Source organism: Equus quagga, chromosome 4 (assembly GCF_021613505.1).
Source record: "Equus quagga isolate Etosha38 chromosome 4, UCLA_HA_Equagga_1.0, whole genome shotgun sequence".
Classification (NCBI taxonomy): Eukaryota; Metazoa; Chordata; class Mammalia; order Perissodactyla; family Equidae; genus Equus; species Equus quagga.
In genome coordinates this window covers 29,751,138-29,777,915 of record NC_060270.1, presented here as the reverse complement: position 1 = coordinate 29,777,915, position 26,778 = coordinate 29,751,138, and the positions used below count along the sequence as shown (strand labels likewise).

At 40.1% G+C, this 26,778-nt stretch overlaps 1 protein-coding gene across 7 annotated transcripts in view; it reads right to left on the bottom strand.

The window, feature by feature from the left end:
• ATP13A4 (ATPase 13A4) overlaps positions 1 to 26,778 on the bottom strand; it is a 129,716-nt gene continuing 102,938 nt past the window's right edge. For 5 of the 7 annotated variants that reach the window (XM_046658317.1, XM_046658319.1, XM_046658320.1 and 2 more), the window contains 6 exons: positions 25,104 to 25,176; positions 16,620 to 16,791; positions 15,725 to 15,918; positions 14,560 to 14,648; positions 10,731 to 10,811; positions 1 to 4,497 (listed from right to left, as the gene is read on the bottom strand). In XM_046658317.1, coding sequence (XP_046514273.1) covers positions 4,285 to 4,497; positions 10,731 to 10,811; positions 14,560 to 14,648; positions 15,725 to 15,918; positions 16,620 to 16,791; positions 25,104 to 25,176 — 822 coding nt within the window. In that variant the 3' untranslated portion in view covers positions 1 to 4,284. Of the gene's footprint in view, positions 4,498 to 10,730; positions 10,812 to 13,061; positions 13,978 to 14,559; positions 14,649 to 15,724; positions 15,919 to 16,619; positions 16,792 to 25,103; positions 25,177 to 26,778 lie in introns of those variants that run through there. The other 2 variants (XM_046658322.1, XM_046658323.1) reach the window with 2 other exon arrangements.

Sequence of the window (26,778 nt, the reverse complement as noted above, 5' to 3'; positions counted from 1 at the left end):
GAAGTTTTCAAGCTTTTTTTAATGCATACAGACGTGACCACACTACAAAGCCAAGAGAGAATCCACAGGACCCTAAAAAGCTGTACAAAGCAGGGCCTGATCCGAGTTCAAGCAGAGATATGGGTTTCTGCTTCTGGAGACTGAAGTCATGAACCGGAGCTTTACCTGATCACCTGAAATAGTCACAGAGGGCTCTGGTTTTATGACGTTACTCTCTCAGCTGTGGGAGCTGACCTTTTCTGTGATTGATGGTCATGTTCAAGAGAATGTCTGTGAAAACTGAAAACTCTTTCTGGAGGAAATTATACTCGTGACGGCAATCCACTGGATAGCCACCTTGTGTCCTTCTTGTTTTTCAATATATTGCATGTATTATGCACATTTCCTCCAGGAGAAAACAACTTGGGAAAGTGACAGAGCAGGGAACTCACTGGCAGAGGTCCTGTGTCTGAATCCAGCTCCCAGTTCCTCCACTCACTCGCTGTGAGCCCTTGGACAAGTCACCGAGCCTTTTGGAGAGTCTGGTTCCTCGTCACCAGAAGGAAGATAGTAATTCTTGCCCTGCCTTCCTCCTAAGATCATTCTGAGGCTTAAAAGAGACATCCAGTATGAAAAGTATCTTGCAGACTGTAACGCCCTGCATATAAAGCAGAAAACAATAGCATCTGCAGTATGAGGAAATGCCTGGAGCTTTGTAAAGGTGTCTCTTTGATTCAACATTCCTGGAGCAGACCACACCAAAGTGAAAGACTCCCCCGCAGAGACAAAGGGAGAGACATTGATGTTAGAACGACAGAATTATAGATTGCACTTGCCTCTTTTGTACACAATAATTTATTATAGCACAAACTAAATACAAGGCTCTGAATAAATAATCACTTTTCCCAGTCATTGCGTCTGCAATTGTGTCCACGCACACTTCTGTGAGCACATAAGGACACAGATGGCACAGCCGTATTTCCTATTCAGCTCATCATCTGTGTAGTGAGGAGAGCCCTGAGTCAGGGTTCTTCTCTGCAGGTTAGAGCTGTACACCTTGGAGGGAACATACAGGGGACCCTCCCAATTGATCTGGAGCAAATGACTGTGTCCTTTTCTCTTCCGAGTCCTGGTCAAGAAAGCGTATTGGGCGCAGGTAGCTCTGCCCTCGGGTTTGGGGCACTCTCGTGTTCTTTTACTCAAAATTTGCAAACACCTCTTTCTAAGAAAACACACACAGCAGAAGTATTCCCCAGCTGTCATTTGGGCAGTCAGGACCCCTCAATGTGCACCCTCTTTTCTAGGCTCTTATCCCCATTAGAAACCACCTTCCAAGGTACACAGCAGTCAAGTCTGGTTGTTCACACCATGGGACCTCACAAGGCTGGAGCCCATCCCCTCGGCCCGTCTTCCCATGGGGATCGGTCTGGTATTCTGTGTGGGTAGCAGTGGTAAATGGTTCACTTCACAGCATGAGACTGAGATGCCAGGCCTATGGAGCCTGGAAGGGATCTTGCAGGTAATTGAGTTTCATCTGATACTTGACTTAATTCTCTAATTGGTCTTTGAACATCCACCGGTACCTCCCATGTCACCGAGTGCACACCTTGTGAGGTCACCAGCCTCCACATCCGTCAGTGCTGACTACTGGGGCAGAGGTCTTCGTGTTAGCTCAAAGCCATTCCCACCATGTTCTTTACCCACTGGTGGCACCACTAACCACAGGTGGGAGCCTTCTCTCCCATGGTAACCCTTCAAGCATTTTAATACAATTCTCACAATTCCCCCGACTGTTTCTCCAGGCTGAGCACTCCCTGCTCCTTCACTTATTGCCTCTAAGATGTAGCTGGTCTCAAACATAGTCTTCAGAATCAGCCTCTTTTGCCTAGATTTTAGGACTGTTTGGCTGGTGGAGAAGCAGAGTCCTCCATCCCTGTTCCCTGCCAGCCATGTGCCAACTGCTGAGGATGGAATCCCTTAGTATTAGACCAAACAAGAGCAACTCAGAGTCTCAGAAAGACAAACAGACCCTGTGGGTTTGGGTTTTATTTTTTTTGTTTTGAACACACCTGTAGGCCAAGCCTGGCAGGAGACCTCGCATTCATTTGAACAAAAGGTCCTGGCGTTAACAAAAGATTGCCTCCTTCCTCCTGGCAAAGAGCTCATTTGGCTGTCAGATCACACTGAGCACCCTGCTCTGCTGGAGCTTTGTGATCAGGTGGAATTTGGAAGCAATGGAAAGTTCGCTGAGAAGATGTGCGTCTGAGGCTGGGTCTGCTCTCCTCACCCTGAATTTCAATTTTCTCATCTGTAAGGTGGAGATGATGAGTCTTTTGTCTGAGTCCCAGGAGAATTGTGCAACTCAAGTGAGCTCATGGAGGTGACAGCCCTTGGCAAAGAGCTCTTCTAATTAATTACACACACTGCTCTTGCTCATCACTAGGTTGTAGACCATCTCCAATTTGCCCCTGCCCATGACCCTCCGCTTTTGAAAAATGAGAAAAACTATCAGTTCTAGAAAAAGACATTCAGAGCTGCCCTATCTCTGCTGAGGCTGACTTTGTAAAAGCAAACATTTCTTTCTGTACCAAGGAAGACAACACTTCTGCAGCCTATTTTAATGATTCTTCCCACCCTATATTAAAACCAGAAGCAACAAGGTACCATTGTGGCTGAGAAACACTATGTTCTCAGCATTATCTGTAGTCACAGAGCCACCAACCACACTCAGTAGTTCAGCCAGGGAAGGGAATGGTGGCAGATGCTCTTGATAAGTAGCAAAGCCAGCCTCTTATCCTGGGCCAGGACACTCCCCCCTGCCCAGAACACTCCCTTAGGACTTGACGTTCATAATTTTGCTTTTGCCGTATTATAGTATATGTGGATGTTTTCCCAGAATTCAGGGTTGTCTGCTGAGTTAGCAGAAACCTGAGTGTTTTCTATCCTAAGTGAATCCAATATAACCAAACTGTAATTGTGATGAAATAAGGAAAATTTTTGTTTTCTGAAAACTGAAGCCTCAAACTTAAGAAATGTGTGGGTTGTGTGAGTACTTATGTGGATGATAGCATATAATGCTGTAGCACAAGACTAACTTTTCTCAAAAATAATAGAGCAGAGGAGTGAAAATTCCTGGCGTCAGGCGTGTGAGATGAGAGGTTCTTACGACACAGAGAAGTTCACAGGGTTAGGAGGCGCAGAGCTAGGGGACAGAACCCTTTGATTTGGGCTGCTTTCCTCTCCTTCCCAGGAATACAAGCCAGGTCAATAACATAATTTGTGAGGCCCAGTGCGAAATGAAGATGTGGAAATCCTTGTTCAAAAATTAAGAATTTCAAGATGGCAAGTGCAGAGTATTAAACCAAGTGTGGGCCTTTCTAAGCATGGGGCTGTGTGTGACTACACAGGTCATCTGCCCATGAAGCCAACCCTAAATACAGGAGACTGCACTTCTCAGCTTCTTTGCCAAATCCCTGGTAAATGACGCCTAATGAGCCTAATGAGATGTGGGTTGTGCAGAAATGTGTGCCGCTTTGGAGGTGAAGTGGGGAAGAGCCCATGTGTGATCCTCAGTCTTCCTTCCCTTATCACAGTAAACATGGAGTCTTTGTGTTGAGTCAGTGGGGCCATGATACTGAAGCAGTCACCACTCCCAGGAGAGCTATTCTAAAGAGTCACCTGGACCAAGAAGGAAGCTCTTGTGTGTTAACCCATTCAGATACGGGAGTTATTTGTTATAGCAGCATCAGCTTAGCCTATCCTTACTAATATAGAAGGGAAGGCCAGAAGTAGAAGAAAATGCCTCAAATTTGAGAAGTATGACGAAGGAAAGGAAACCAGACAGTGAAGATTGGTGTGATGGTTCCCATGCATTTGTTTTTCCATCAGTGAAATAAGAATTCAAAAATGATCTTTAACATGTTACAATTCTAAGACTACACACAGTGCTACTTTCCCTCAATTCATTTAAAAGATATATTATCTAAGAAAAAAGATTGCATATTCTGCTTCTCTTTTAGCCTCCCAATCTCTTGGCCCATTGCCATTCTTGGCCAGCTCACTCTTAATTCACTGAACACCTCTAATACCTTTAGAAGCCAAGAGGAAAGCAGTCTCTTGGGGCAGTGCTCCACTCTGTAGAAAGTATTGTATCAAACAGACTTCAGTTTGTCACCATGATTGGAGAGGTTTTTGATTCCAAAAACTCCAGCCGATATTGTAAGAGTCTCATTGCTTAAATATCACTGAAATTGGTCCCTTTTGTCATTGCTTCTATATTAGTTCAACACGTTTATCCCATTGCCTTCAAAGTTGTTCCTCATTGCTCTCAAAGACCGGATTGCTGTAAGACACTTCCCTGCCACACCCTGGAATGTGAGAGTAGGAGGTTTGATTTATCGGGGGCCAACTGGGGTCATTTGCCAAGGCCCTCTGCCATATCCGATACTGGCTTTTTGATTGATATCCAAAACACCTTTTGATTGCCATCCACAGGGCTCGGTTTTCAATAATGGCCTCCTGCAAAATAAAAGAGTTACTCTTTACAATCAGAAGTTAAGTGTTCCCAGGCTACAACTCTCCATAGACCATAACAAGGCACCACTTCACTGGCCACTTAGATTCAGCTTGACAAAGAACTTGAGCCCTGGACAAACAAATCCAAGGTGGTTCACGGCCTCTCAAACTTTTCCACTTAAAGAACTCTTCTGGGAGAAGAGAGAGGTACATAGTTTCAAGAATCTGGAAACATAGCTTGAAGTGGTCAGCCTCAAGGATGAAATTTCTTCTAAATCTTATATATAAATTAAACTTAAAATCACTCAAATTCTGCAGGCCTCTCCACACCACATCCATATCTGATTTAATAAAAAAATGATTTTAAATTACTTACCACCAAATGGTATTGACCCTATAGAAAGCTGTGTCACACGTACTATGTGGCTTTGGTATACCTTGGCACATCACTGCATAGTCATGAATAGAAGTCGATAAAATTGAAATATGGACCACAGTCTTTGAGTTGGATGGATCTGGATGTGAGTTCCAGCTCTGACACCCACTATGGGCAAATTAATCACCCTATCTGAGCCTCAGTGATTAGAAACAATCATTTCTTCCTCTTTTGTTTGTCATAGGGATTATATAACTCTCCTTACAATGCAAGGTGTGTCATGGCATAGTTGCCTCCTTCACCACCCTTCTGAACTATTCATTTAACAAATGGCTGTGCACGGAGGTCTGGTAAAGATATATCTCTAAACTTCACCCACAAATATTTCATTGCAATACATTTTTTAAGATTACAAAAGATATCTCTTTGGAAACATTTTGGACTGTAATTTTATTTGATGAGTTAGACTGAGCCTCCAATAGAGCCCAGGTTATAACTCACAATCCAGAATGCATGAAAAGTTATCACGTTAATTTTTCATTTTTATTATATTTGGTCACAGAGGTTAATCATCTTAGAAGTTATCATGAAAGAAACAAAGAGAATAATATGAGGAGCCAAGCTGTCCCACAGAATTAGAACTGGTTTTGGTGTCTATCACTGGCACCTTTGCTAAATTGTAAGAGTTAATTCTGTAAGAGTCTAAAAGGAACTTGGCCAGAGATAGTGGTTTTCGTAAAATCCACTCATCTTTAACATTTGAGTCCCATTGCTCATGGAAATGATAGAGAACAACTAGTCTGAATCTTCCTCTAAAAACTGATCATCTGCTAGCAGGCTATTAAAAACCCACACAGCCATCTCATCGGCATCTTGCAAATCTCAGGGCTCACCTGCCAGACCTGTTATTTGACTTTCCCATAGCAAAGATTTTTGTCCGTCTTAATTGACAAGAGAACAGTAGTTTTCCTCATAGCTGGGATAAGGCAGGATCATTGGTATCCAATTAAAGGTTTTAAGATCTAACTTACCTCCAGGAAATCTTAGCAGGCTTTAAACAAAACAAATGAAATGAAAACACACACACACACACATACACACACAGAAAAATTTTAGCGTTCTGTGCTTTGCCTTGAGCTCTTTGACAATTTCTTACAATTCTAGAAGTATGATGGCCTGTATCCCTTTGCTGCTTTGGAAAAGGGATCTGAAGCACTAAAAGATGATCTGTCCTGTCGCTCTACTTTGCAAATTAAATGCAGAGCTAGAAACAAAAGGAACGCCTTGATGACATACCATTTCTTCAAAAAAAAAGACCACCACATGAACTCTTCTGACTGGCTACTCAAATAATTCATGCATATATCCATGAATACATATATACAAACACAAAACAGAGGAGGATTAAAGCTACCCACATCAGCCCGTCTGCCTGTTAGCTGGAGGTTAGTTGGATCATGAGACTCGGCAAAGAAAGGACTAGGTCTCACTTAAACCTGTTTGTTTTCTGGGCTGTTCTAAGATCAAGGTTAGGACTAGGGTTAGGGTTAGACCTCTCAGCAGACCAGACAATATTCAGGACTGCGCAGAAGGAGGCCAGTCATCCTCCATGCTTGTCTCCCCAAAACCTTTCTAGACCATCTCTGCCCCATGCTGACCAGACAGTGTGGGTCAGCACAGCCTGTCACAGGAATCCTTAGTATCTTGGGACAGGCATACCTAGAGCCACCTGAGGAAAACATCTAGCTGCATCCACGATAGTCTGGGGTCTTTGCCTACTCCACTAGGCTCACCTCGTGAGGCAGAAAATATTAGTGCCCTTAATTCTCCATTGCAACTGCCTTTGCCAACATCTCAAATGGCTCGGGTTTGTCCCTGAGTGCCCTGATGACAGAGAAAGGCCTGACTTCAAGGAGGAGCCTAGAGGTGGCAGCTGGAACCTCACAATGTTATTTCTCAGAAGCTGCTGGGAACTCACACTAAACATCTTTGTGTGTGTCTCTATTCCTCATTCAACATGAGAACAGAAAAGAAACTTCATCTTTCATGAGTATCAGCTTACCCTTTCCATCTGCTGGGTGTGAGCGGGGTCACTTCTCACATTTAATAATTGAATAAACCTTGAGGCAGCTAATATTTGCATAAAGCAGGGTTTTAGGTGCCAGAGTTACTGAGATAAGTTCTTGCCAGCATCGTTGAATGGCAGACGAGTGAAAAAAATTTACACACAAATAACCTTAGCCCTTGTCCACTTGCTTCCTGTAGATCGTGAACTCTACCACTATGTCATCCTTATCCCTACGGCATCGTGCCCTAGGACGTGGCACATGATCAACAAGTGTTTGTGGAAAGAGGGAATGCATAAATGAATGCCTGAATGATTGATAGACACAAAGTAAGAAATGGTAAGTTCCACAAGAGGTAATATAAAAATAACAGCTTATATTTACTAAACACTTCCTACACGCTTTTTACTGTCCACATTTCATGCTCACAGTAACCCTATGAAGTAAGGTACCATTATTGTCATCACTTTATAGATGAGGAAACAGAGTCACAGAAAAGTGGAAGAACTTGCCCAAAGTCAGTCAGCAGGAAAGGATGGAGACAGGATTCAAAGCAAAGAAGATGACTCTCAATCTTACGTTCTTAACTGAAAATACGCAACCAAGCAGACTTTGTGGCTTGATTACCCTACAGGCCATTCCCCCCGACTCTCCCCTGTCTGCCTAAAAGGAAAAAAATTATAAACAGTCTAAGCCAATTTATCTAACTTTTTGGCATAGATCCCCTTTCCCAGAATCCTTTTCTACTCAGGATGACAACGAGACACAGTTCTAACCAATGAGGCATAAGGGGAAGTCTGCTGGTGGGCTGTGGGAAATTTTTTTGTCTCCTAATCAAAGGTCCATACCTGGGGGAAAAAAGCTTGCTAGTGCCTCTCCTTCAGTTTTTTCCTGTACTGAAAACAGACATAATGCCCAGCTATGCGGAAGCTATCTGGGCACCACAATCAATAAGCACAATCATGAAAGGCCAACATCTAAGGATGGTGAGACAGAAAAGTGAAAGAATGAGGATCCCCAAAGACACCACTGAGTTGCTAAACCGGCCCTAAAGCCGCTTACCTCCAATCTTCTTGTTAAGCGAGTCAATAAATATCCTTATTATTTAAGCCACTGTTAGCTGAGTTCTGTTATTTGCCTGACTGATCCAAGCATCAGGAAAAATTCATGAAAAGGATAGTGCCACAGCTGTGCCATAGAGGATGGGATAGCCTTTCAATATGCAGAAATGGGGAAAGATATACTAGACAGAGGAAATAATGCCACCATGGATAGGGACAAGATACATACATAAGATTATCCCTTAAAGGGCAACGACCATCTTTCTGCAAATCAGGATGAGGACAGCTACGATGATGCTCTTTTATTAATTTGGTGGCTTTGGAGACCATATGGTTTTTAGCATAGTGCTTCTCAGTGCGGTTCCTGAGCCAGCGTCAGAATCACCTGACAACCCATTAGGAACAAAAACTTGTGCCTGCTCCAGACCCGTTGAATCGGAAATGCAGGGAGCCAGGCTGAACAATCTGTATTTTAACACACCCTCCAGGTGATCCTGATGCCCACTCAAGTTTGAGTTGCCCTGGTTTAGCATCTAGAGAGAAGCTCCGGTACGTTAATTATTGTCCTATTCTGCCACCAGCTCCTGTTGGCCTTGACTTCCCTTAGTAGGGAAAGTTCACTGAGCTCCTGCCTACAAAATACTGCAGGGAAGTCAGGCTCCAGGTGCCCCCAGCCCACCGTAAATCCTCCCTCACTGGACCAAGCCTGGGTTTGTAACTGGGAGCTGGAATGGGGACAGACATGACAAGAGATTTTCTCATATTGAGGTATATGGGGTAACAGTTCGGGTTCAGAACTGATTCAGCTTGAACTTAAAAGCCTGACTTATGGCCTTTCAACCATACGTTGTACATCTGCTTAACCATTAAAGTAAAGAATGCACTCTCTTAAGATAAGAATGCAGACTTCCCCTCCTCCGCCCCATTGGTAACTCCAGATTAGTCCCTTTCGTGACATGAGGGCGATGTTGACCTGCTAATTTGCAACCAAATACCTATTTAAATTTTGATGAAAATGTATCCTGGGTGTGTTTAATGTATATTCTTTGTTCTAGAAAGACATAAGATTGAACTGAAAGCCGTGCTTCTCCAGAACGCCCTCTAAGGCCTTCCTGGGTTATAATCTTCACTCTGGCTCATAATAAACTCACTCCAATTTTGATTTATTGGTTGGTTATGGATTATTTGCATCAGCAGATGGAATCCTGCAGCTCACCTCTCCTTCAAAATAGATGCCTCTTCCAGGGTGGCCCCTGCCCAATGGTGGGCTTTGAAGAATAGAGACTGTGTCTAACGGTGCTGGAGAGAAGAGTGTGAACCATGTAGCAAAAGAAAGGGGGTGCACCAGTTCATTTTACTGAGGAAATGGAGCAAATGGGGGCTAAAGAATAAAGCCAAGAAAACCTCACTATGAATCTCATTTCCCGTTTGTAAAGTAAAAGTGATAGTGATTCTGTCACCAACTAGTTGCCCTGAGGAACTCCAGATTGGTTCAGATATTTTAACTGTTCTTCCAAATTGTTCTTTTTCCTTTCGTTATGTTAAGGAGAGGCAATCACCAACCACCCTGAACCAGACCAAGCCTCAACTATGACCTTTGCCTTATTTTTAATGCTGAGATCTCTCCAGGAGGAGCTTAGGCCTTATTCCCGTAACCTGCAGTGTGTGTGGAAGCAAGTTTCCAGCCGAGTCTGCACAAGCGAATACCCCCCTCTCCCTTTTGAATAGTCATTCTCCATCTGAAATAAATGTCCCTGCTACCCTTTGTTCGGGGACGCCATGAATTCGGAAATGATTCCTTTTGGTCTCCTGTTTGCTGCAAATACCCTTTACTTTGAGAGACAACCACTTCTGGTGGGGAGTCTGATTTAACTTGCCAGGAGGGAATCCATTTTGGTTTCAGTAACAGTACAAGTTGTTAAGTGAAAGAAGCCTTTTCATGATGCCCTTTATAGGAAATATCCAGAATAGGCAAATCCACAGAGACAGAAAGTAGGTTAGTGGTTGCCAAGGGGTAGAAGAGGGGGAAAGGGGAATGAAGAGTGACTTCTAATAGGTATAGGATTTCTTTTGGGGTGATGAGAATGTTCTTGAATTAGCAGTGGTATTTGCACAACTCAGTGAATATACTAAAATCTCTTGAATTGTACATTTTAAAAAGATGAATTTTAGGGGCCGGCCCGGTGGTGCAGCGGTTAAGTTCGCACGTTCCACTTCTTGGCAGCCTGGGGTTCGCTGGTTTGGATCCTGGGTGCGGACATGGCACCACTTGGCACACCATGCTGTGGTAGGCGTCCCACATATAAAGTAGAGGAAGATGGGCATGGATGATAGCTCAGGGCCAGGCCTCCTCAGCAAAAAGAGGAGGACTGGCAGTAGTTAGCTCACGGCTAATCTTCCTCAAAAAATAAATAAATAAATAAAAAATAAAAAGATGAATTTTATAGTATGTGAATCATGCCTTCATTTCAAAAAATGAATTGAGTTGGGTCTCTATTTGTGGCTTTTAGAAATGAATAGGACCTTAGAGATCCTAATCCACTCTTTCCATCTCCACTTTACAGATGGGATAACTAATGCCTTGTTTGGAACTCATCTGAGGAAAGTACCATTGTTCGTGTTGCTAAGAGAAGGAGCCACTTGCACTGTTGAACCTTGTCACCTAAAGCTGTTCCTTTTTCAGACTCCCAAAGAATGTCCCTGCCCAGTGATCACCAACCTGAGGGCACTCACCTCCACAACAAAGGACACAATAAAATTGGAGCCAAGCATAATGATGAGGTAGACCCTCCACAGGACAGGAGTGCAGAGCAGCTGGTGGGAGAGGAAGAAGCAAAGTTAGTCTGAAGACAAATATATGCTGGAAAAACATTCACATGTTCACAGCGCACATTTCTGTAGGTTATAAATCACTTATGTAACAGACACATGTATATATATATATATATTACATATATACATGTTATATACACACATATACATGAATATAAATACATTATATATATATTTCTGTGCATGTATGAAATTGCATGATCCCAATGATTGGGAACTATGACTATTGGTTTTTTATTTATTTATTTTTTTAAAGGTATGTGCTTTTTTTTGGTGAGAAAGATTGGCCCTGAGATAACATGTGCTGCCAATCTTCCTCTTTTTTTTTTCTCCCAAAAGCCCCAGTATGTAGTCGTATATCCTAGTTGTAGGTCATTCTAGTTCTTCTATGTGGGATGCCGCCACAGCATGGCATGGTGAGCAGTGTGTAGATCCGTGCCCAGGATCTGAACCAGTGAACCCCGGGCCACCGAAATGGAGCGTGCAAACTTAACCACTCGGCCATGGGGTCGGCCCCTTGTTTTTTTTCTTTTATCTCTTCTTCTTCTCCTTCTTCTTCTTCCTCTTCTTCTTCTTAGTTCCTCTGTAATTTCTAAGCTTCCTAAAATAAATTTGGTCACTTTGCAATAAAAAATAATAATAAAAGTGTTTTTTGTGTGCTTATGTTGTTTTGTTGTTATGTGGCTCTGTTCCCTGGAGGCTCTGAGGGCACACATGTCAAACTTCCACACAGGCAGCATTGCCTTCTTCTCTCTGGTGCCATATCTCCCCTCAGCTGAGCCCTGTTTTTGACCCTAAGGTCGGGGGGCCCCCTCAGGACGGTGCCTACAATGGCACAAACTGTGACATCACAAAGGTGCTCACCAACGGAACAAGTGGGGCTGAAAACAAGTTGTCACTACTGTCTCTGCTCCCAGTTTCTCTGTATCTTCCCCAGCCCCTTTCCAGGCACTGGAATATCCATGTTGAATGGATATTGAATATGGATGTTGAATGGGTAGATGAGTGAATGAATGAATGAATGAAATGAAGCCAAGTGCACTCTATTGTACCTGGCACTGCCTCATACACTGAGGGGAGTAAAAACTGGTACAACTCTATAGAGATGCTGGTAAAATTGGAAGGGCAAATTCATTTCTAGGAATTTATCTTAGAGATCTACTTGTACGTGGCTGAAATGACATATGTATCAGGTTATTTTACCTCAGCTTTGTTTGTAATAGTAAAAAATTGGAAACAAACTAAATGTCTACCAATAACGGACTACATACAAATCATGGTACATATATACAATGAAATACCATATTAGCATAAAAAAAGAATAAGGAAGCCTTATGAACTGATATGGAACTGTTACGAAAATACACTGTCACATGAAAGAACAAAGTGCAGGACTGTGTGTGTGGTTGTGGCAACCATGAAAATGCTCCACTTGGGATTTCTGCTGCAGGAAGGATAAACAGCAGATGTACCACTGCTACATTCACCTGAAGGCCCCATTTCCCGTGGGCTGCTCACAGCTACTAACTATGAGCAGGGCTTCCAATCGCACTCATTCTTGCAAGACACTGGGCACCTTTGGTGGACAACTTTGGTTTGACTTCCTTAGAAGTGTTCTGCAGTCTGAAACTCTACTCACGTAGCCCTCCTTCCTTCCCTCTCTCCTGCACAGGGGTCAGACCCATGTCATAGTGTGGCGCCCTTACCACCTCCTCTGCCTTCCTAATCTTTTCTCCTTCACAGGCAATTCCTCCAATAACTTTCTTACACATCTCATCTCACCCTGACATCTCCATCTCAGAAGACCTGGACAAAGGTAATAGTTTGCTACTACTTGTGTAAAAATGTGGGGGAATACACATATAAGAAATATATATATTTGTGTATATATGTATAAAATGTCTGAAAGTATGTAAAATAAACTGTGTCATCAGTTGCCTTCAGAGAAAGGAAGTGGCAGCTGAAGAACAAGGATGAGAAGGAGAATTTTGCTATATAACTTTTCTACCCATTGAATTTTAAGCCATGTGAATGTATTCTCTATTAAATAAAATCATGCATTTTTTCCTTTTTTTTCTGCTTTTTTCTCCACAAATCCCCCCAGTATATAGTTGTATATTTTAGTTGTGGGTTCTTCTAGTTGTGGCATGTGAGACGCCACCTCACCTTGGCCTGATGAGTGGTGCCATGTCCGCGCCCAGGATCCGAACTGGCAAAACCCTGGGCCGCCAAAGCGGAGCACGCAAACTTAACCACTAGGCCACAGGGCCAGCCCTAAATCATGCATTTTTTTAAAATGAGCAATAACTAGATTATAAAACAGCATGATTATATTTAAAATGAAACAAACTTCATCAATCAGTCAATGCACGTTTATAATATCTGAATTTTCAAAGATGGAAGCATATAGTGAATAATGTTAAAATTTTCCTTGCTTATATATTCACGTTTTTGAAAAGGTATCCATAATTTTATGTAATAGGAAGAAAAATAATTATTTTTAAGGTGAACAATAATTCTTTGCAGACTCTTTTGGAGTCATGCTGGCGATGACCCACACAGATTCCCTCCAAACCAAATATGTTCCCTATTTTGTTATACCAGAGGAGCCAGCATCTCTGAAAGAGTCTTCACTATTGGAGTATGACTAAACCCAACATGTCTTAACCTTAACTTCTGCAGGATTAAGAAGTTTTAACTCACTTAGAAGATGAGTGGGCAACGACTGTTTATCTTTGTGAGTACTTAATCTAATTCAGGAGGACATTTAACAACAAAGGCAATTGCACTGTTAACCACAGTAATACAATTAGAAAAATAAAAATTGAAGGTGGACGTTAGTTTATATGTCAGATGTCTAGGTGGATTTGTGAAGGTATTGCTGGTTTGGAAGGCACTGTGTGCACCAAGTGTTTGTCTGCATCCAGGAAACTGATATATGATGACCAGTCAGTCACTCATTGCCATTATGTGCCATTTGCTATGCAAGGCACTGGTCATACAAAAATGAGTAAGATAGGATCTTGGCCCTCATGAAACTTATCTTTGAGATAGAGAGGCAGGTAGGCAGGTTCACGAAGCACCATTCCTTTCATCATCTCTTCTGTATTCTATGTATTGGTCTAAAGGATATTTAGTCATGATTAACCTAAAGGATAGGTTAGAGGAATCAGAATACATATTTTCCCTTGCTTGAATATATAAAATGTCTGTCTCTTACAGAGTTTCAAAGTTGTCTCAAAATCTAAGAGAGTTCATGAGGTAAGGTATGGCTCTTTGAAAGTAAGTTTTGCTGACATCAAGTATGAACATACAGAAAAGCACATTTTTAAAGAGGTAAAAAAAAAAAAAAGATGGAAATATAGACCTGAGAATTAACCAAGAAAGTGTTATAGGCAAAACTGTTTTAAACAGCTTCAAAACAGAAGCATTTAGGGGGAAAATTCTCTCACGTTTGATATTATAAATAGATTTTCCAGTCTTAAAGGGATCTTTTAAAAGAAAAATGTTCAATGCTTTTGAAATACTTGAATTCAAGACTAGGCAGAAGGTTATTTCCTGAGCAGCTTAAATAAAAAATATGAATAAATTCAGCATTCTTTTTAAATCTACTATCCCAAAAGAACAATCAATGTCAAGAACCCATGTCAATTACAATTGTGACCTGCTTTTTGAAGTCAGGGTGTTATATAACCGTAAACCATCATTGTATCCCAGAGATAAGACTTACATCCAAACGCCTATATAATTCTGGAATATCAGCAAAGAGAATGAACAGACACACACCCAGTTGTATGACCAACACAAGGACAAATATATCTGAGGAAAGAAGAACACAGCTGTCATTTTGAGAAACCAGAAGATCACGTCTGCTGATAGACATATTCTAGATTAACACTGATTAAATTTACTTGATTTCCACATCCAAACACAGCATAATAGATGGAAAGTACTCATTTCTATGCAGTGGGTCTCATCACTACAATTTCTACGCATGTGCTTGAGGCAAGTGGAAATTTTCAGATGCATATTATAAGTTTCAATTAATAAAAGTGGGAATTATACAAAGGGTAACATTGACAAAATACATTTTCAATAAATGTCTTAAAGATATCCAAGTATTTGAATCTCTTTAATGCAAATCATCTGCCTCCAATCCTTTTCTGGGAAAAAGGAGGGCTGTAAATAAACAAATGTATACATTGAAATCATGTAGAGGTCAGCATTCAACTGCTTTCTCATTCCAAGAAGGAGAAGGACAAAGTAAATGTCTCTGAACAAGCAAATTTTATAAGGATATTGATTCTTCAACTTGTGCATCTAAATTTCCCCAGTTACAGGGGTAGTGATTGGCTCACTAGGTAGCTCACTTCTAACACACATTCCCATCCCCAGCCTAGAATGTAAGGAGGTGGGAAGTACTTTGGCCAAGAGCCTCCACACTCATCTCTGGTCAGGTTCCTCCAGGCTGGACCCATTCTCAGTCTACCAACCACACAATGCCATCCTGACCATTGTCTTCACGGCAGGAGACACATTCCAACTAAATGCCATGACTCTTCTCCCCACCTCCTCCAGGATGAATTCTGACAAGTACTGACAAGCAGAGAAATAAATGAGTCTTCCCAGTTTGGAGTGATCCCATGAAAAGAGCTACAGACAAACTTCTGGTGAAGGCAAGAGGTGGAGAAAGAAACCTTAGTATTTAGTGCAGCTTTGAGGGAAGGACCAAAGGATCACGAGAATGAGGCTGCACAACGTGTTTTACAAAGCCCTGGAAAGATAGCCAGGAGACCCTAGATAAGTATCAACTCTGCAGCTGTTCCCTGAGTGACCCGGGTGTGTCTGTCCTCTCTGATGATCTCTCACCTGTGATCTGGTGCAGTTCTACTCACAGTTTGTATAGGTCGGCTGCCTAAATGGTTTTCCTTTAGAGAAGATAAGAGCCACAGTGATACAGTTGATTGTTCCCAAGAACCATATAGTAGTGTTCTCAAAACTTGTGAAGTCACTATAACTTCCATTTTTTCCTGGAGCAGCTGGAGATATGGTTAACTTTGAGATGCTTTTATTTTGCACTGTGCAGGCACTGAAAAAAAACCAAAGAAGCTAATGAAGCAAGACGACAGGTCCTTATGGCGTATTTGTATCTACAAGCCTCCATGCCCTGAATGCTTCTAAAATTGCCTACATTTCAGGAAGGAATATACGGAAAAATAGGGAGAAAGAAACCAGCACAGATAGATCTCTATTTTGGATATAGACAGACAGATAGATAGATGGATAGATAGATAGATAGATTTAACACTTATTTATTCAATAAACTGGGCACCAATCATGTATTAAGGCTATGTGGGAAAGAAAGAGATGAGTAAGCTATGATTCTTGCCTCTAGTGGCTTAAGATCTCTGCACATTTATAAGTAGGGTGACCATATAATTTATCATCCAACAAGAACAGATTTGAATGTGAAAGGAAAGACTTTCATAATTTCATTGAGATACCAGGTTTAAACTGGGGCTGTCCACACAAACTATAATGCTTGATCACCCTAGATATAAAAGATGGTCATAGATTCTTATCATACAAGAGAGGCAAAGATAAGTGCCAATGAAACGATCATCAGACTGTGCCACAGAGAAGAGAAGATTGCTGGGAAATTATCCAGGGGACTCAAAGAAGCCAAAGCCTTTGGAAGAATGAAGACCCATTTGCCTCCCGTCACATGTGCCAGATGACGTTTGATAGAAATTAGAATATGAGAAGCTAAAATCGTGGCTGTGATCCTACCTCTGCATCTCCATGGAATACCAAGGCTGCCTCTGAACCAGAATGAAGCCCACAATGTGCATGGCCAGGCTGAGAAGAATGTTGAGAATCACAGAGAGCAGCAGAGGTGGGGAGACGAGCCGTCCTGCAGGTCTGAAAGGCACGAGCTTGGGGTAGGCACCATTCAAATTCACTACAAAATAAATTCAAGTTTTATATTTATGAGAGCAGGAAAACATATCCTTCCTCAGAAGGATGGTGTAACTTCTTGTGCTCACACATCTAAGGAGATTGACAAGTTGAAGTACATCACAAACTGAGGGAACAAAACAATGAACGGATTCAAACTCAAGTCATATGAGGAATTCTTAAGAAAGCAGAGACAGCACAACACAAGAGGCCTTTGTTTTGCCTTTTAAATGGGCAAAGACTATTAAATTACAGGGGAGAGAGTGATAAAATGCATACTCTCACACATTGCTTGTGGGAATGTAAATTGACACAAACCTTCTGCACAGCAATCTGGTAATAAATATGAAGAGATTGAAATGTTTGTAACTTTTGACATAGTTATTCTACTTCTGGAAATTTGTCCTAAGCTAGAAAATCAAAGATGTAGAAAGATGTTCATCACAGCATCATTTATGATAAATTACGGTACATCTATATAATGGAACAAAGTGCAGTCACTAAGAAGCAATGCTTCAAAATATCTAATGACAAAATGAGGAATGGCATCAGCAAAATGGCAGAGTAGGCAGCTCCAAGATTCCATCCTCCACAGACATCAAACAACAAGCAGAAACCGTCAGAACCAACTTTGTCAGAACTCTAAAAAATAGACAAAGGTTTATAGCAATCAACCAAATGCTGAATCAAGAAAAAGGCAACTTGACAACAGCAGGAAAGCTTTGTGGCATTTTTACTTGCCTTTGCCCCAACCCCTCCTCAACTCAGTTGCAATCTTGAAGATGTAGCCTGCATCCCCAGTGGAGGACCCTGGTCCCTGGGTACAGAGGGGAAAGAGCAGGCTTGACCCACAAATTATTGTGCAGGTCTGTTCTGACCAGTCTGGGGGTTACCTGAAGGACTGGTGCAAGGTGCTCGTCTCTGTTTCACCTACTATAAAGCTCACTCAGGGCGGAAAAGCAGCATACACTGCTTGAAAACATTGTAAGGCTAACAAACTATCTGCAGTCACCTCAGGTGAAAGATTACAGTTGAGAAATAAAATAACTGCCTAAAGTCTGGCAAGAAAAGCTAAAGAAAGTTTCTTTGGGAAATTATAGCATTCAAAACCATCTGTGTATTTTGGGAAACATAGAAAGCCATGTATATGCACAGGGCAAGAGGTATGCTCAGAAAAGACCACCAGAAAAGACCCTAAGGTTTCAGCTCTGGATCTCTAGAGTCGGCACAAACCTGGCTAAGTGTTGAAGTGCACCCCATGGAAAACATCTGCAAAGACTGGGAGAAGTATTTCCTTGTTCATGTTTTTAAACTCATAGAGTTCAAGGAAATCTCTGTCAAAACACTAGCTTAACAAAAGCTAAAGGAATGGAGATGTCAGTGACCACATATGACAATCAATACAGTCTTTGCAAAAATAGTTTAGGAAAGTCTCTAAACAAACAGATTACTGCAGCCTTCAAAAAACATCAAGCCTTGGGGAAGGGGAAGAATCTGATTTCCAGAGTCATGACGCTATAAAATTCAATGAAAGAAAATAAATAGAAAAAAATTATCTCTGAGGAAGCCCAGACATTGGACTTACTGGGCAAAGATTTTAAAACAACAGTTTTAAATATGCTCAAAGAACTAAAGAAAAGCACAGACTAAGAACTAAAGAAAATCAGGAACACAATTTATGAATGAAATGAGAATGTCAATAAAGAGATCAAAATTATTGAGGAGCCAAAAGAAATTCTTTTTAAAGCTCCTTTTAATAATTTCGATCTCTTTATTGACATTCTCATTTTATCCAGTAAAAGTAATTATTTGGGCAAATATAAAAGCCTGTATTACTGCACTTTTGGTTTTTAACTCCATTTTTTATTCCTACATGATTTAAAAGACAAATTCATAACAAATAATTATATATCTGTGTTATTGGGCACGCGATGGATAAAGATGTAGTTTGTTACAAGAAGAAGAACATAAAAGAGAAGACAGAGTTATAAAGCAGCAGAATTTTCACAATCTATTGAAGTTAAAGCATCAATTCAAATTCGATTGCTATAAATTTAGGATGTTACATGTAATCTCTGTTATTGTATATTATGCAGTGAAAAGCCCACAGCTAACATCATACTTAAGGGTGAAAGACAGAAAGCTTTCCCCCTAAGATCAGGAACAAGACGAGGACACCCACTTACACCACTGCTATTTGACATTGTACCAAACATTCTATCCAGAGAAATTACAGAAGAAAAAGAAAAGTGATCCAAATTGGCAGGAAGCAGTAAAGCTATCTCTATTTTTAAATGACATGATCCTATATGTTGGAAATCCCAAAGAATCCACAAGAAAGCTACTGGAGTTATAAACAAATTCAACTCTGTTGCAGGGTATAAGATGAACATATAAAAATCAGTTGTGTTTCTATACATCGGCAATGAACCATTTAAAAAGGAAATTAAGGAAACAATCCATTTTCAATAGCACTCAAAAGATTAAAAATGCCTAGAAATAAATTTAACTGAAGAGGGAAAAGATTTATACACTGAAAACTACAAATCTTTGCTGAAAAATTACAGACGACATAAATCAACGGAAATACATTCCATGTTCATGGATTGGAAGACTTAACATGCTTAAGATGTCAAAACTACACAGAATAATTTACAGATTCAACACAATCCCTACCAAAATTTAAATGCCTTTTTTTTTTTTTTTTTTACAGAATGGAAAACTGATCCTCAAATTCATGTCAAATTGTAAAGGGCCCTGAATAATCAAAAAATCTTGAAAAAGAACAATATTAGAAAACTCACACTTCCTGATTTCAAACTTACTACGAAAACAGTAATGAAAACAGTGTGGTACTGGCATAAGGATACATATAGACATAAGGGTACATGCAGACAAATGGAATAGATTTGAGGGTCCAAAAATCTACGGCCCATACATCCACGGCCAATGGATTTTCAACATGAGGGTCAAGACTATTCAATGTTGGAGAGAACAGTCTCTTTAACAAATGGTGCTGAGACAACTGGATTTCCACATGCAAAACAGAAAAAAAAAAGCGAAGTCGGACCTTAACCCCACACCACATATAGAAATTAGCACAAAACTGGATCATGAGCTAAAAACCATAAAATTCTTAAAAGAAAGCATTGGGTAAATCTTCATGACATTGGATCTGGCAATGGATTCTCAAATATGACACCAAAAGCATGAGCAACAAAAGAAAAAATAGATAAATTGGACTTAATCAAAATTAAAATTTTTGTACATCAACAGACATCAAGAAAGTGAAAAAAACCATATAGAATAGGAGAAAACTTCTGCAATCACATATCTAAGATTTTAATATCCACGATATATGAAGAACTCAACAACCAAAAGACAAAAATCCAGTTAAGAAATGGGCAAAGGACTTGAATAAACATTTCTCCAAAGAAGACATACAAATGGCCAATAAGCTCATGAAAAGATGTTCAACATGATTAGTCATGGTTAAATAACAAGTCATAATTACTGGTGAAAATGTAAAATGATATAGTCACTATGGAATAAAGCTTGATGGTTTCTCAGAAAGTCAAGATTATGATTACTATACCATGCAGCAATTTCATTCCTATACCCAAAAGAATTGAAAACAGGGACTCAGATACTTTATGCAATGTTCATTGCAGCCTTATTCACAATAGCCAAAAGGTAGAAGCAACCTAAGACCATCAGCAGATAAATGGATAAACAAAATGTTGTATATACACATAGCGGAATATTATTCAGCCATAAAAAAGGAATGAAGTTCTGATACATGTTATGACATCAACAAACCTTGAAAACATCATGCTAATTGAAAAAAGCCGGATACAAAGGGACAAATACTGTATGGTCTAGCTTATATTAAATATGTTGAATAAGCAATTTGTAGAAACAAAAAGTCAATTAGAGGTTGTGAGAGGCTGGGAAAGGGGCAATAGGAAGTTATTGCTTAATAGGTACAGAGTTTCTGTTTGGGGTGATGAAAAAGTTTTGGAAATAGATAGTGGTGATGGTTGCAAAACATTGTGAATATAATTAATGCCCCTGAACTAGAAAATGGTGAAAATGGAAAATTTTATATTATATATATTTTACAATAAAAAAGAATTAAAATATTTAATAACATTAAAAAGCAGTTATAAAGTTAAATGAAAAATACAAAATGCACAACTACGTAGAGAATAAAATTCAAATTTCTTAATTTATATATACAAAAAAAAGAAAAAAACATCAAAACACTTTAATTGGTTAGCTCTGGATAGTAAAATAAAAATGGGTTTTCTTCTTTGTTATATAATGCAGTGTTTCCCTTCTTCTTTTCACAATGAATATATGTTAATCACTCATAAAAACAGAAAAGAACCAAGTTATTTATCAAAAAATGGAGAAAAACCTGGAGATGCTTGTTCTGGAGAAGAGAACAATCACAGAAGAAATGAGAGCTGTTTTCAGATACCTGAAGGACTGTCCTGGGGAGAAAAATCAGACTATTCTGTGCCCCCCAAATAGCAGAACTGGGATGGGTGAAAGTCACACAGAGATAGCTTGGTCTTGATGTGAAGAACTCTGTTACCAGCAAGGACTGCCCAAGGGTATTCTTTCGATAGATTTAATGAACATTTAATGAACTCCTTTGATAAGACAGGCACTGTTAGAAGTATTAGGAACACAGCAGTGAGCAAGACAGACAAGGTACTTTTCTCATGAAGCGCACACTCTAGGTGAGGGGAGACAGGCAAAAGCAAATAAAAACATATGTTCAGTGCAGCATTATTCACAATAGACTTGGAAACAACCTAAGTTCCCATCAATGGAAGAATGGATAAAGAAGATGTGGTGTATATACACAATGGAATACTACTCAGCCATAAAAAGATGAAATCTCGCCCTTTGCAACAACACAGATGAACCTTGAGGGTGTTATGCTAAGCAAAATAAGTCAGATGGAGAAAGTCAAATACCATATGGTTTCACTCATAAGTGGAAGATGAAAACAACAATAAGAACAAACAAATACACAAATAAAGAGATTAGATTGCTGGTTACCAGAGGAGAACGGGGAGAGAGGAGGGTGAAAGGGGTATGGGGCACACGGGTTTGGTGATGGATGGCAATTAGTCTTTGGGTGGCGAACGTGATGTAGTCTACACAGAAATCAAAATACAATGATGTACACCTGAAATTTATATAATGTTATAAACCAATGTTATCTCAAAAAAAAAAAGAATACAGCAGAATTGTGTGACGCAGAATAATTAGCTTGGTCACTATTTAAAGTGACCTTTCCGAGGTGATGACATTTGAGCTAAAGTCTGAATAATAAGAAAAAGTCAAAGCCATATGAAGATCCAAGGGAAGAGTATTTTAGGCAAATGGCAAAAGCAAAGGCACTGAGGTGACCAAAAGCTTGGCCATGCTTGAGACACAGAAAGACCGGGGTGCCTGGGACGAGTAAGCAAGTAGCAGTGTGGTTAGAGGTGAAGTTAGAGAAGTGGGCAAGAGCCAAATCATGTAAGACCTTGGATTTAGTGGAAATGGGAAGCCACTGGAGCATTTTAAGCAAGAGAATGACAATAAAATTTACATTTTAAAAATAACACTCTTACTACTGTGTGAAAGGTACATGAGGAGGGAGGGGAAGGCAGTAAGTGTGGAACAAGATCAGTTGTAAGCTTATTACAGTAATCCACAAGAGAGGTGACATTGCTTTGTGACGGTGGCTACAGTAGAGATGGAGAGAAGGGACGCAGGATCTATTTTAGAGGTGGAGCCAATGAGAATTTCATATGTATTGGATGTGAAGGGTAAAGAAAAGAGAGAAATTAAGAATGACTTAAGGTCTTTGAACAACTAGGTAGATGGTGGTGCTATTTTAACAGAATGTAAGCCGAGGAAAGGAATTTCTACTTATTTTTTTTTCACTGATGTATTCCAAGCGTCTATCACAGTAAGTAGTACAAAGTAGGCACTCAGCAAATACTTAATAATTTTGTTAAATATCAGGTCTGGTGGAATAGACTTTTGTTTGGGCATTTTAAGTCTGCATCCTGCTAAATATGTAAGATCAGATGCTGAGTAGTTGCATTTCCAGAATTCAGGATGGGTATCAAGATATCCCGAGATATAAATTAGGGATTCATGAATATATAGATGACATTAAAGTCATAGGATTGGTTGAAATCACTTAGGGAGATGGTTAAGATTGAAAAGACAAGAGAACCCAAGAACAAGCCTTGAAACATTCTCAAAGTTAGAGGACAAGTAAACGAGCAGAGGCCAGCAAAAGAGAGGGGGAAGCTGCATTCATTAAAGTGATTGATAATCCAGGAGTATGTGGTACCACAAAAGCCAAGAGAAGAAATCTTTCAAGGAAGGAGAGTGCTGTTGAGAGATTCAAGTACAATGAAAAAAGAGAAGTGGTCACTTGTTGACAGCAAGGAAGTCATTGGGGGGCTTCCCGAGAGCAGGTTCGGGGGGCGGCAGCTGAAGCATAGATAGAAGGTGCTTCCCTTGAACACATTCTCCAAAAGCAGAGCTTTTGAACGAGTTTGCAAAATGATAAGTTGGCATCATAGCTGTTAAGATTATGATGAGAAGCTATAAGAGGAAATAGTGTGAAAGCAAGACCAGGAGACACATACAAGAGGCAATCTAAGAGTGGTACTTTTTAATGCGTCAGTAACGTGTACCCTCCCAGCCAGTGGTGGCTGAGCTGGCTCTTACTGGCTCACAAGGGCCAACTGCTGCTAAATTTGCAAGCCAGTAATTAAACATAGGCTTTATTAAAAGTAAACTAGATAAACTTACAATTAAATAAATATATTAAAAACAAAGATAATGAATACTCAAAATTCTTAACTTCCTAATTATTTTATGACGTTTTAGTATTACCTATGTTCTAGAAGTTAATAATAGAGATTAAATGTAAAAGTATGTCACTTCGGTAGCCATGACATCATAAACAGTTTTGTTCAAAACTAAGGAAATAGTCTTCCAGCATTCAAGAACTATTATGTCATTCAGAAAATAAGTTGCTCAAATAGCCAACGAAGGATTAAAGTTTCGACATAGGTCTTGTTTTGCTCGTACAGGGAAAGAAAAACATCAACCAGCATTCATGGTGAAACTAATTCAGTCATCAATTGCAACCACGGGTTGACTATGGATACAAGAATTTGGCAAAACTCAGGGAAAGCATTCTGAGAGAAACAACCAGCTGAATGGAATTTGCAAGAAAGAGTAGTGTATATTTTATTATTATTTGAAAATTGCTCACGACACATTTTTCTTTTCAGTGAAGTTAATAATAAACTTCCGTGCATATATATACAAATATTTTTTTGGAGAGCCAGTTGTTAAACATTTGACAGCATACCACTCCCTCCCACCTAACAACAGCACAGGCCCAGCATCCATATTCACGCCCTTGAATGTTAGCATCTGGCTGATTGCAATGAAACGACAACAGAATTAGAGATGCCAAGTAGAGAAAGTGGGTATACACAACTGTTTGGGAGGTTTGAGAATAAAGCGGACAGCAGCTAGCGGTGGATTTGGGGTCAAAGAAGAATTCTTAAAGGAAGAAGATACAAAAATATATTTATATGCTGATGGGAATGACCCAGTAGACCAGAGAAAAGTTGTTGATGATGGAGAAAGAGATGATTACAGGACCAAAGTCCTCGAGGAGGTAGGAGGGGGCAGAATTAAGAGTACAGGTGGAGCTCTTGGCATTTATATGTAACAGAGAGCAAAGGAGAGAATATGGTCGACATGATGGTTAGTAGGGGGCTGGGGGAAAATCCCATAGCAGGGAAATTCAGGTGAGAATTCATATATTAGCCAGGAGGAGGCAGGTGGAAGTGGCATAATAGCAAGATTACCTTTAATCTCTGTTCTAAATCCTGAGAGGCTAGGATTTGGAGATAGAAAACATAAAAGCCACTGGCATCCGTAAATTGGGCACATTTCAACTATACACCTAAAAGCATGCTGAAGTCAGTGTTCCTGATTTTCAAGGTGCTTTTTTCATTTTAAGTGTTTAGTGACCGTTTATGGAAATATTTTGTGGAAAACAGAAAAACAACTAGCCAGCTTTTCCTTTGCTAACACTTTCAGAATTAAAAAGTGAGGATTCTATTTCCTCTTTGTCTCTCTGTATCCACCTTTGGGAATAAGTCCCACATCACGGCTGCTACAGCTGCTCTCTCTCCCGTACCAAGCCTCCTGGGGTCGGGGGAGTAAGCAGAGGCCAGCACCTCTGGGAAGAAAGTTTTAAAAATGCCTTACTTGTTACACCAATAAGAGTTGTAATGGCCAGATCCTGGAACAGAAACTGGTAATTTGAAAGGCTGTTTGTCTCCTGAAAATAAAAAGGAAAGCGGCTCAAAAAAGTTGTGACCTTCTGGGTGAAGTTTGACGTCAATTGCATTCATTTTCTCACTGCAACATGGGATTTTCAAGTAAATTACCAAGCAGATGGTGTGATCAGGGGCCTGTTCATGTTGGTGGGAGCACTCAAAGACAAGGCTGTCAGGTTCTCTCTAACTAAGAGGATCACCCTTGTGTGCTTTCTGGGTGAGGTCCCTTGCGCATCAATGTCACCCCTTTTTGAGTGAAACGTCTCAGTCGACTACATTTATCTCTGCTCTATTTTCTAATTTTTAGCAAAAAAGTTGGGGTTTGGTCCGGCACAATAAAATAGTGCATTCCTAATAGTAACAAGTGACAAATGTGTCCTATTACCTAAATTTTACCAATGGAAAATGAGAATAACGGAACCCACTATCTGTATTCTTGGGTGTTCTTAGAAAGTCCTGATACAGCACCTAGATATTCTTGAGGAAAAAATGGTCAGGTCTCACTGATTTCAAATAACCTTCTTCCTTGTTCCCCACCCCTTAGTGGAAAGGAGGTAATGATTACCCATGGTTAATTCTACTTTTAAGCATGAATTATCGTATTCCAAAATAGGGTCAAATTTCTAAAATAACCTCTTCTTCTCCAGCTCATTCACTGATGAGCAGGAAAAGACATAGGTAATCTGAAAATAACAGAACTAAAACCTTCAACCCAGGAGCAAGAGGGCACGACATAGACATGACTCTTGATATCTCCAGCACAAATAGAATTCACTTTCTCAGTTTTAGTTAACAGAAGCAGCTCACATGCTGAGCTCACAAACAACGATCATGTCTTCTCTCCTTTTATATTTTGCTAAATAGTGAAAGCCATCACAAGACCTATGTATTTTTTGCAGTATGATATGCCAATTTTCAAATCCCTATATTCAGGGAATCAGTGATATGCTGGCTCATGAGAGTCAGCTGCTAAATTTTTAGGAATTTTGTGATCTGGTTCTTAAACATAGCCAATATAAAAACTTAAATTATATAAATTTACCTTTAAATAAGTTGGACTAAAAACAAAGGTAATGAATACTCAAAACTCAGCACTTTCTAATCATTTTCCTACATTCTACTGTTATCTCTGCTCTTGAGGTTATTTACAGCTCTCATGTTTATGTGGTACGAGTACCACATAATGATATGTTACTATACGTCTCTTCTCAACTCCCTGTCTGGTGACATCAGGTAGACAACTTGAAACTAGCCAAGGAGAGAGTATTTACACCACTGAAATTGGCAAACATACATAATCAGGGCTTGTTTTTCCGGGGAGAGCCAGTTATGAAATATTGACCAGCCCCTGAGTGAGAGAATCATCTGTTTAATGGATGGTATGCTCAGGTAGAGCCACATTGGGATTGGGAAGTTAGAGACCTGGTCCAAGCAAGGGGAAAGCAACAGTGAGAGAGAAAGTGATACATTCACTTCCGGTCCTCAGCCATCATTAGATAAAAAGCTTCCATGTCAGAAACTTAGAACATTGACACCAACAACTTTTCCTGTGCACCTGTGTCTATGTCTGATTTACTTTCAAAACTTTAAGTTTTAGAGGGGCT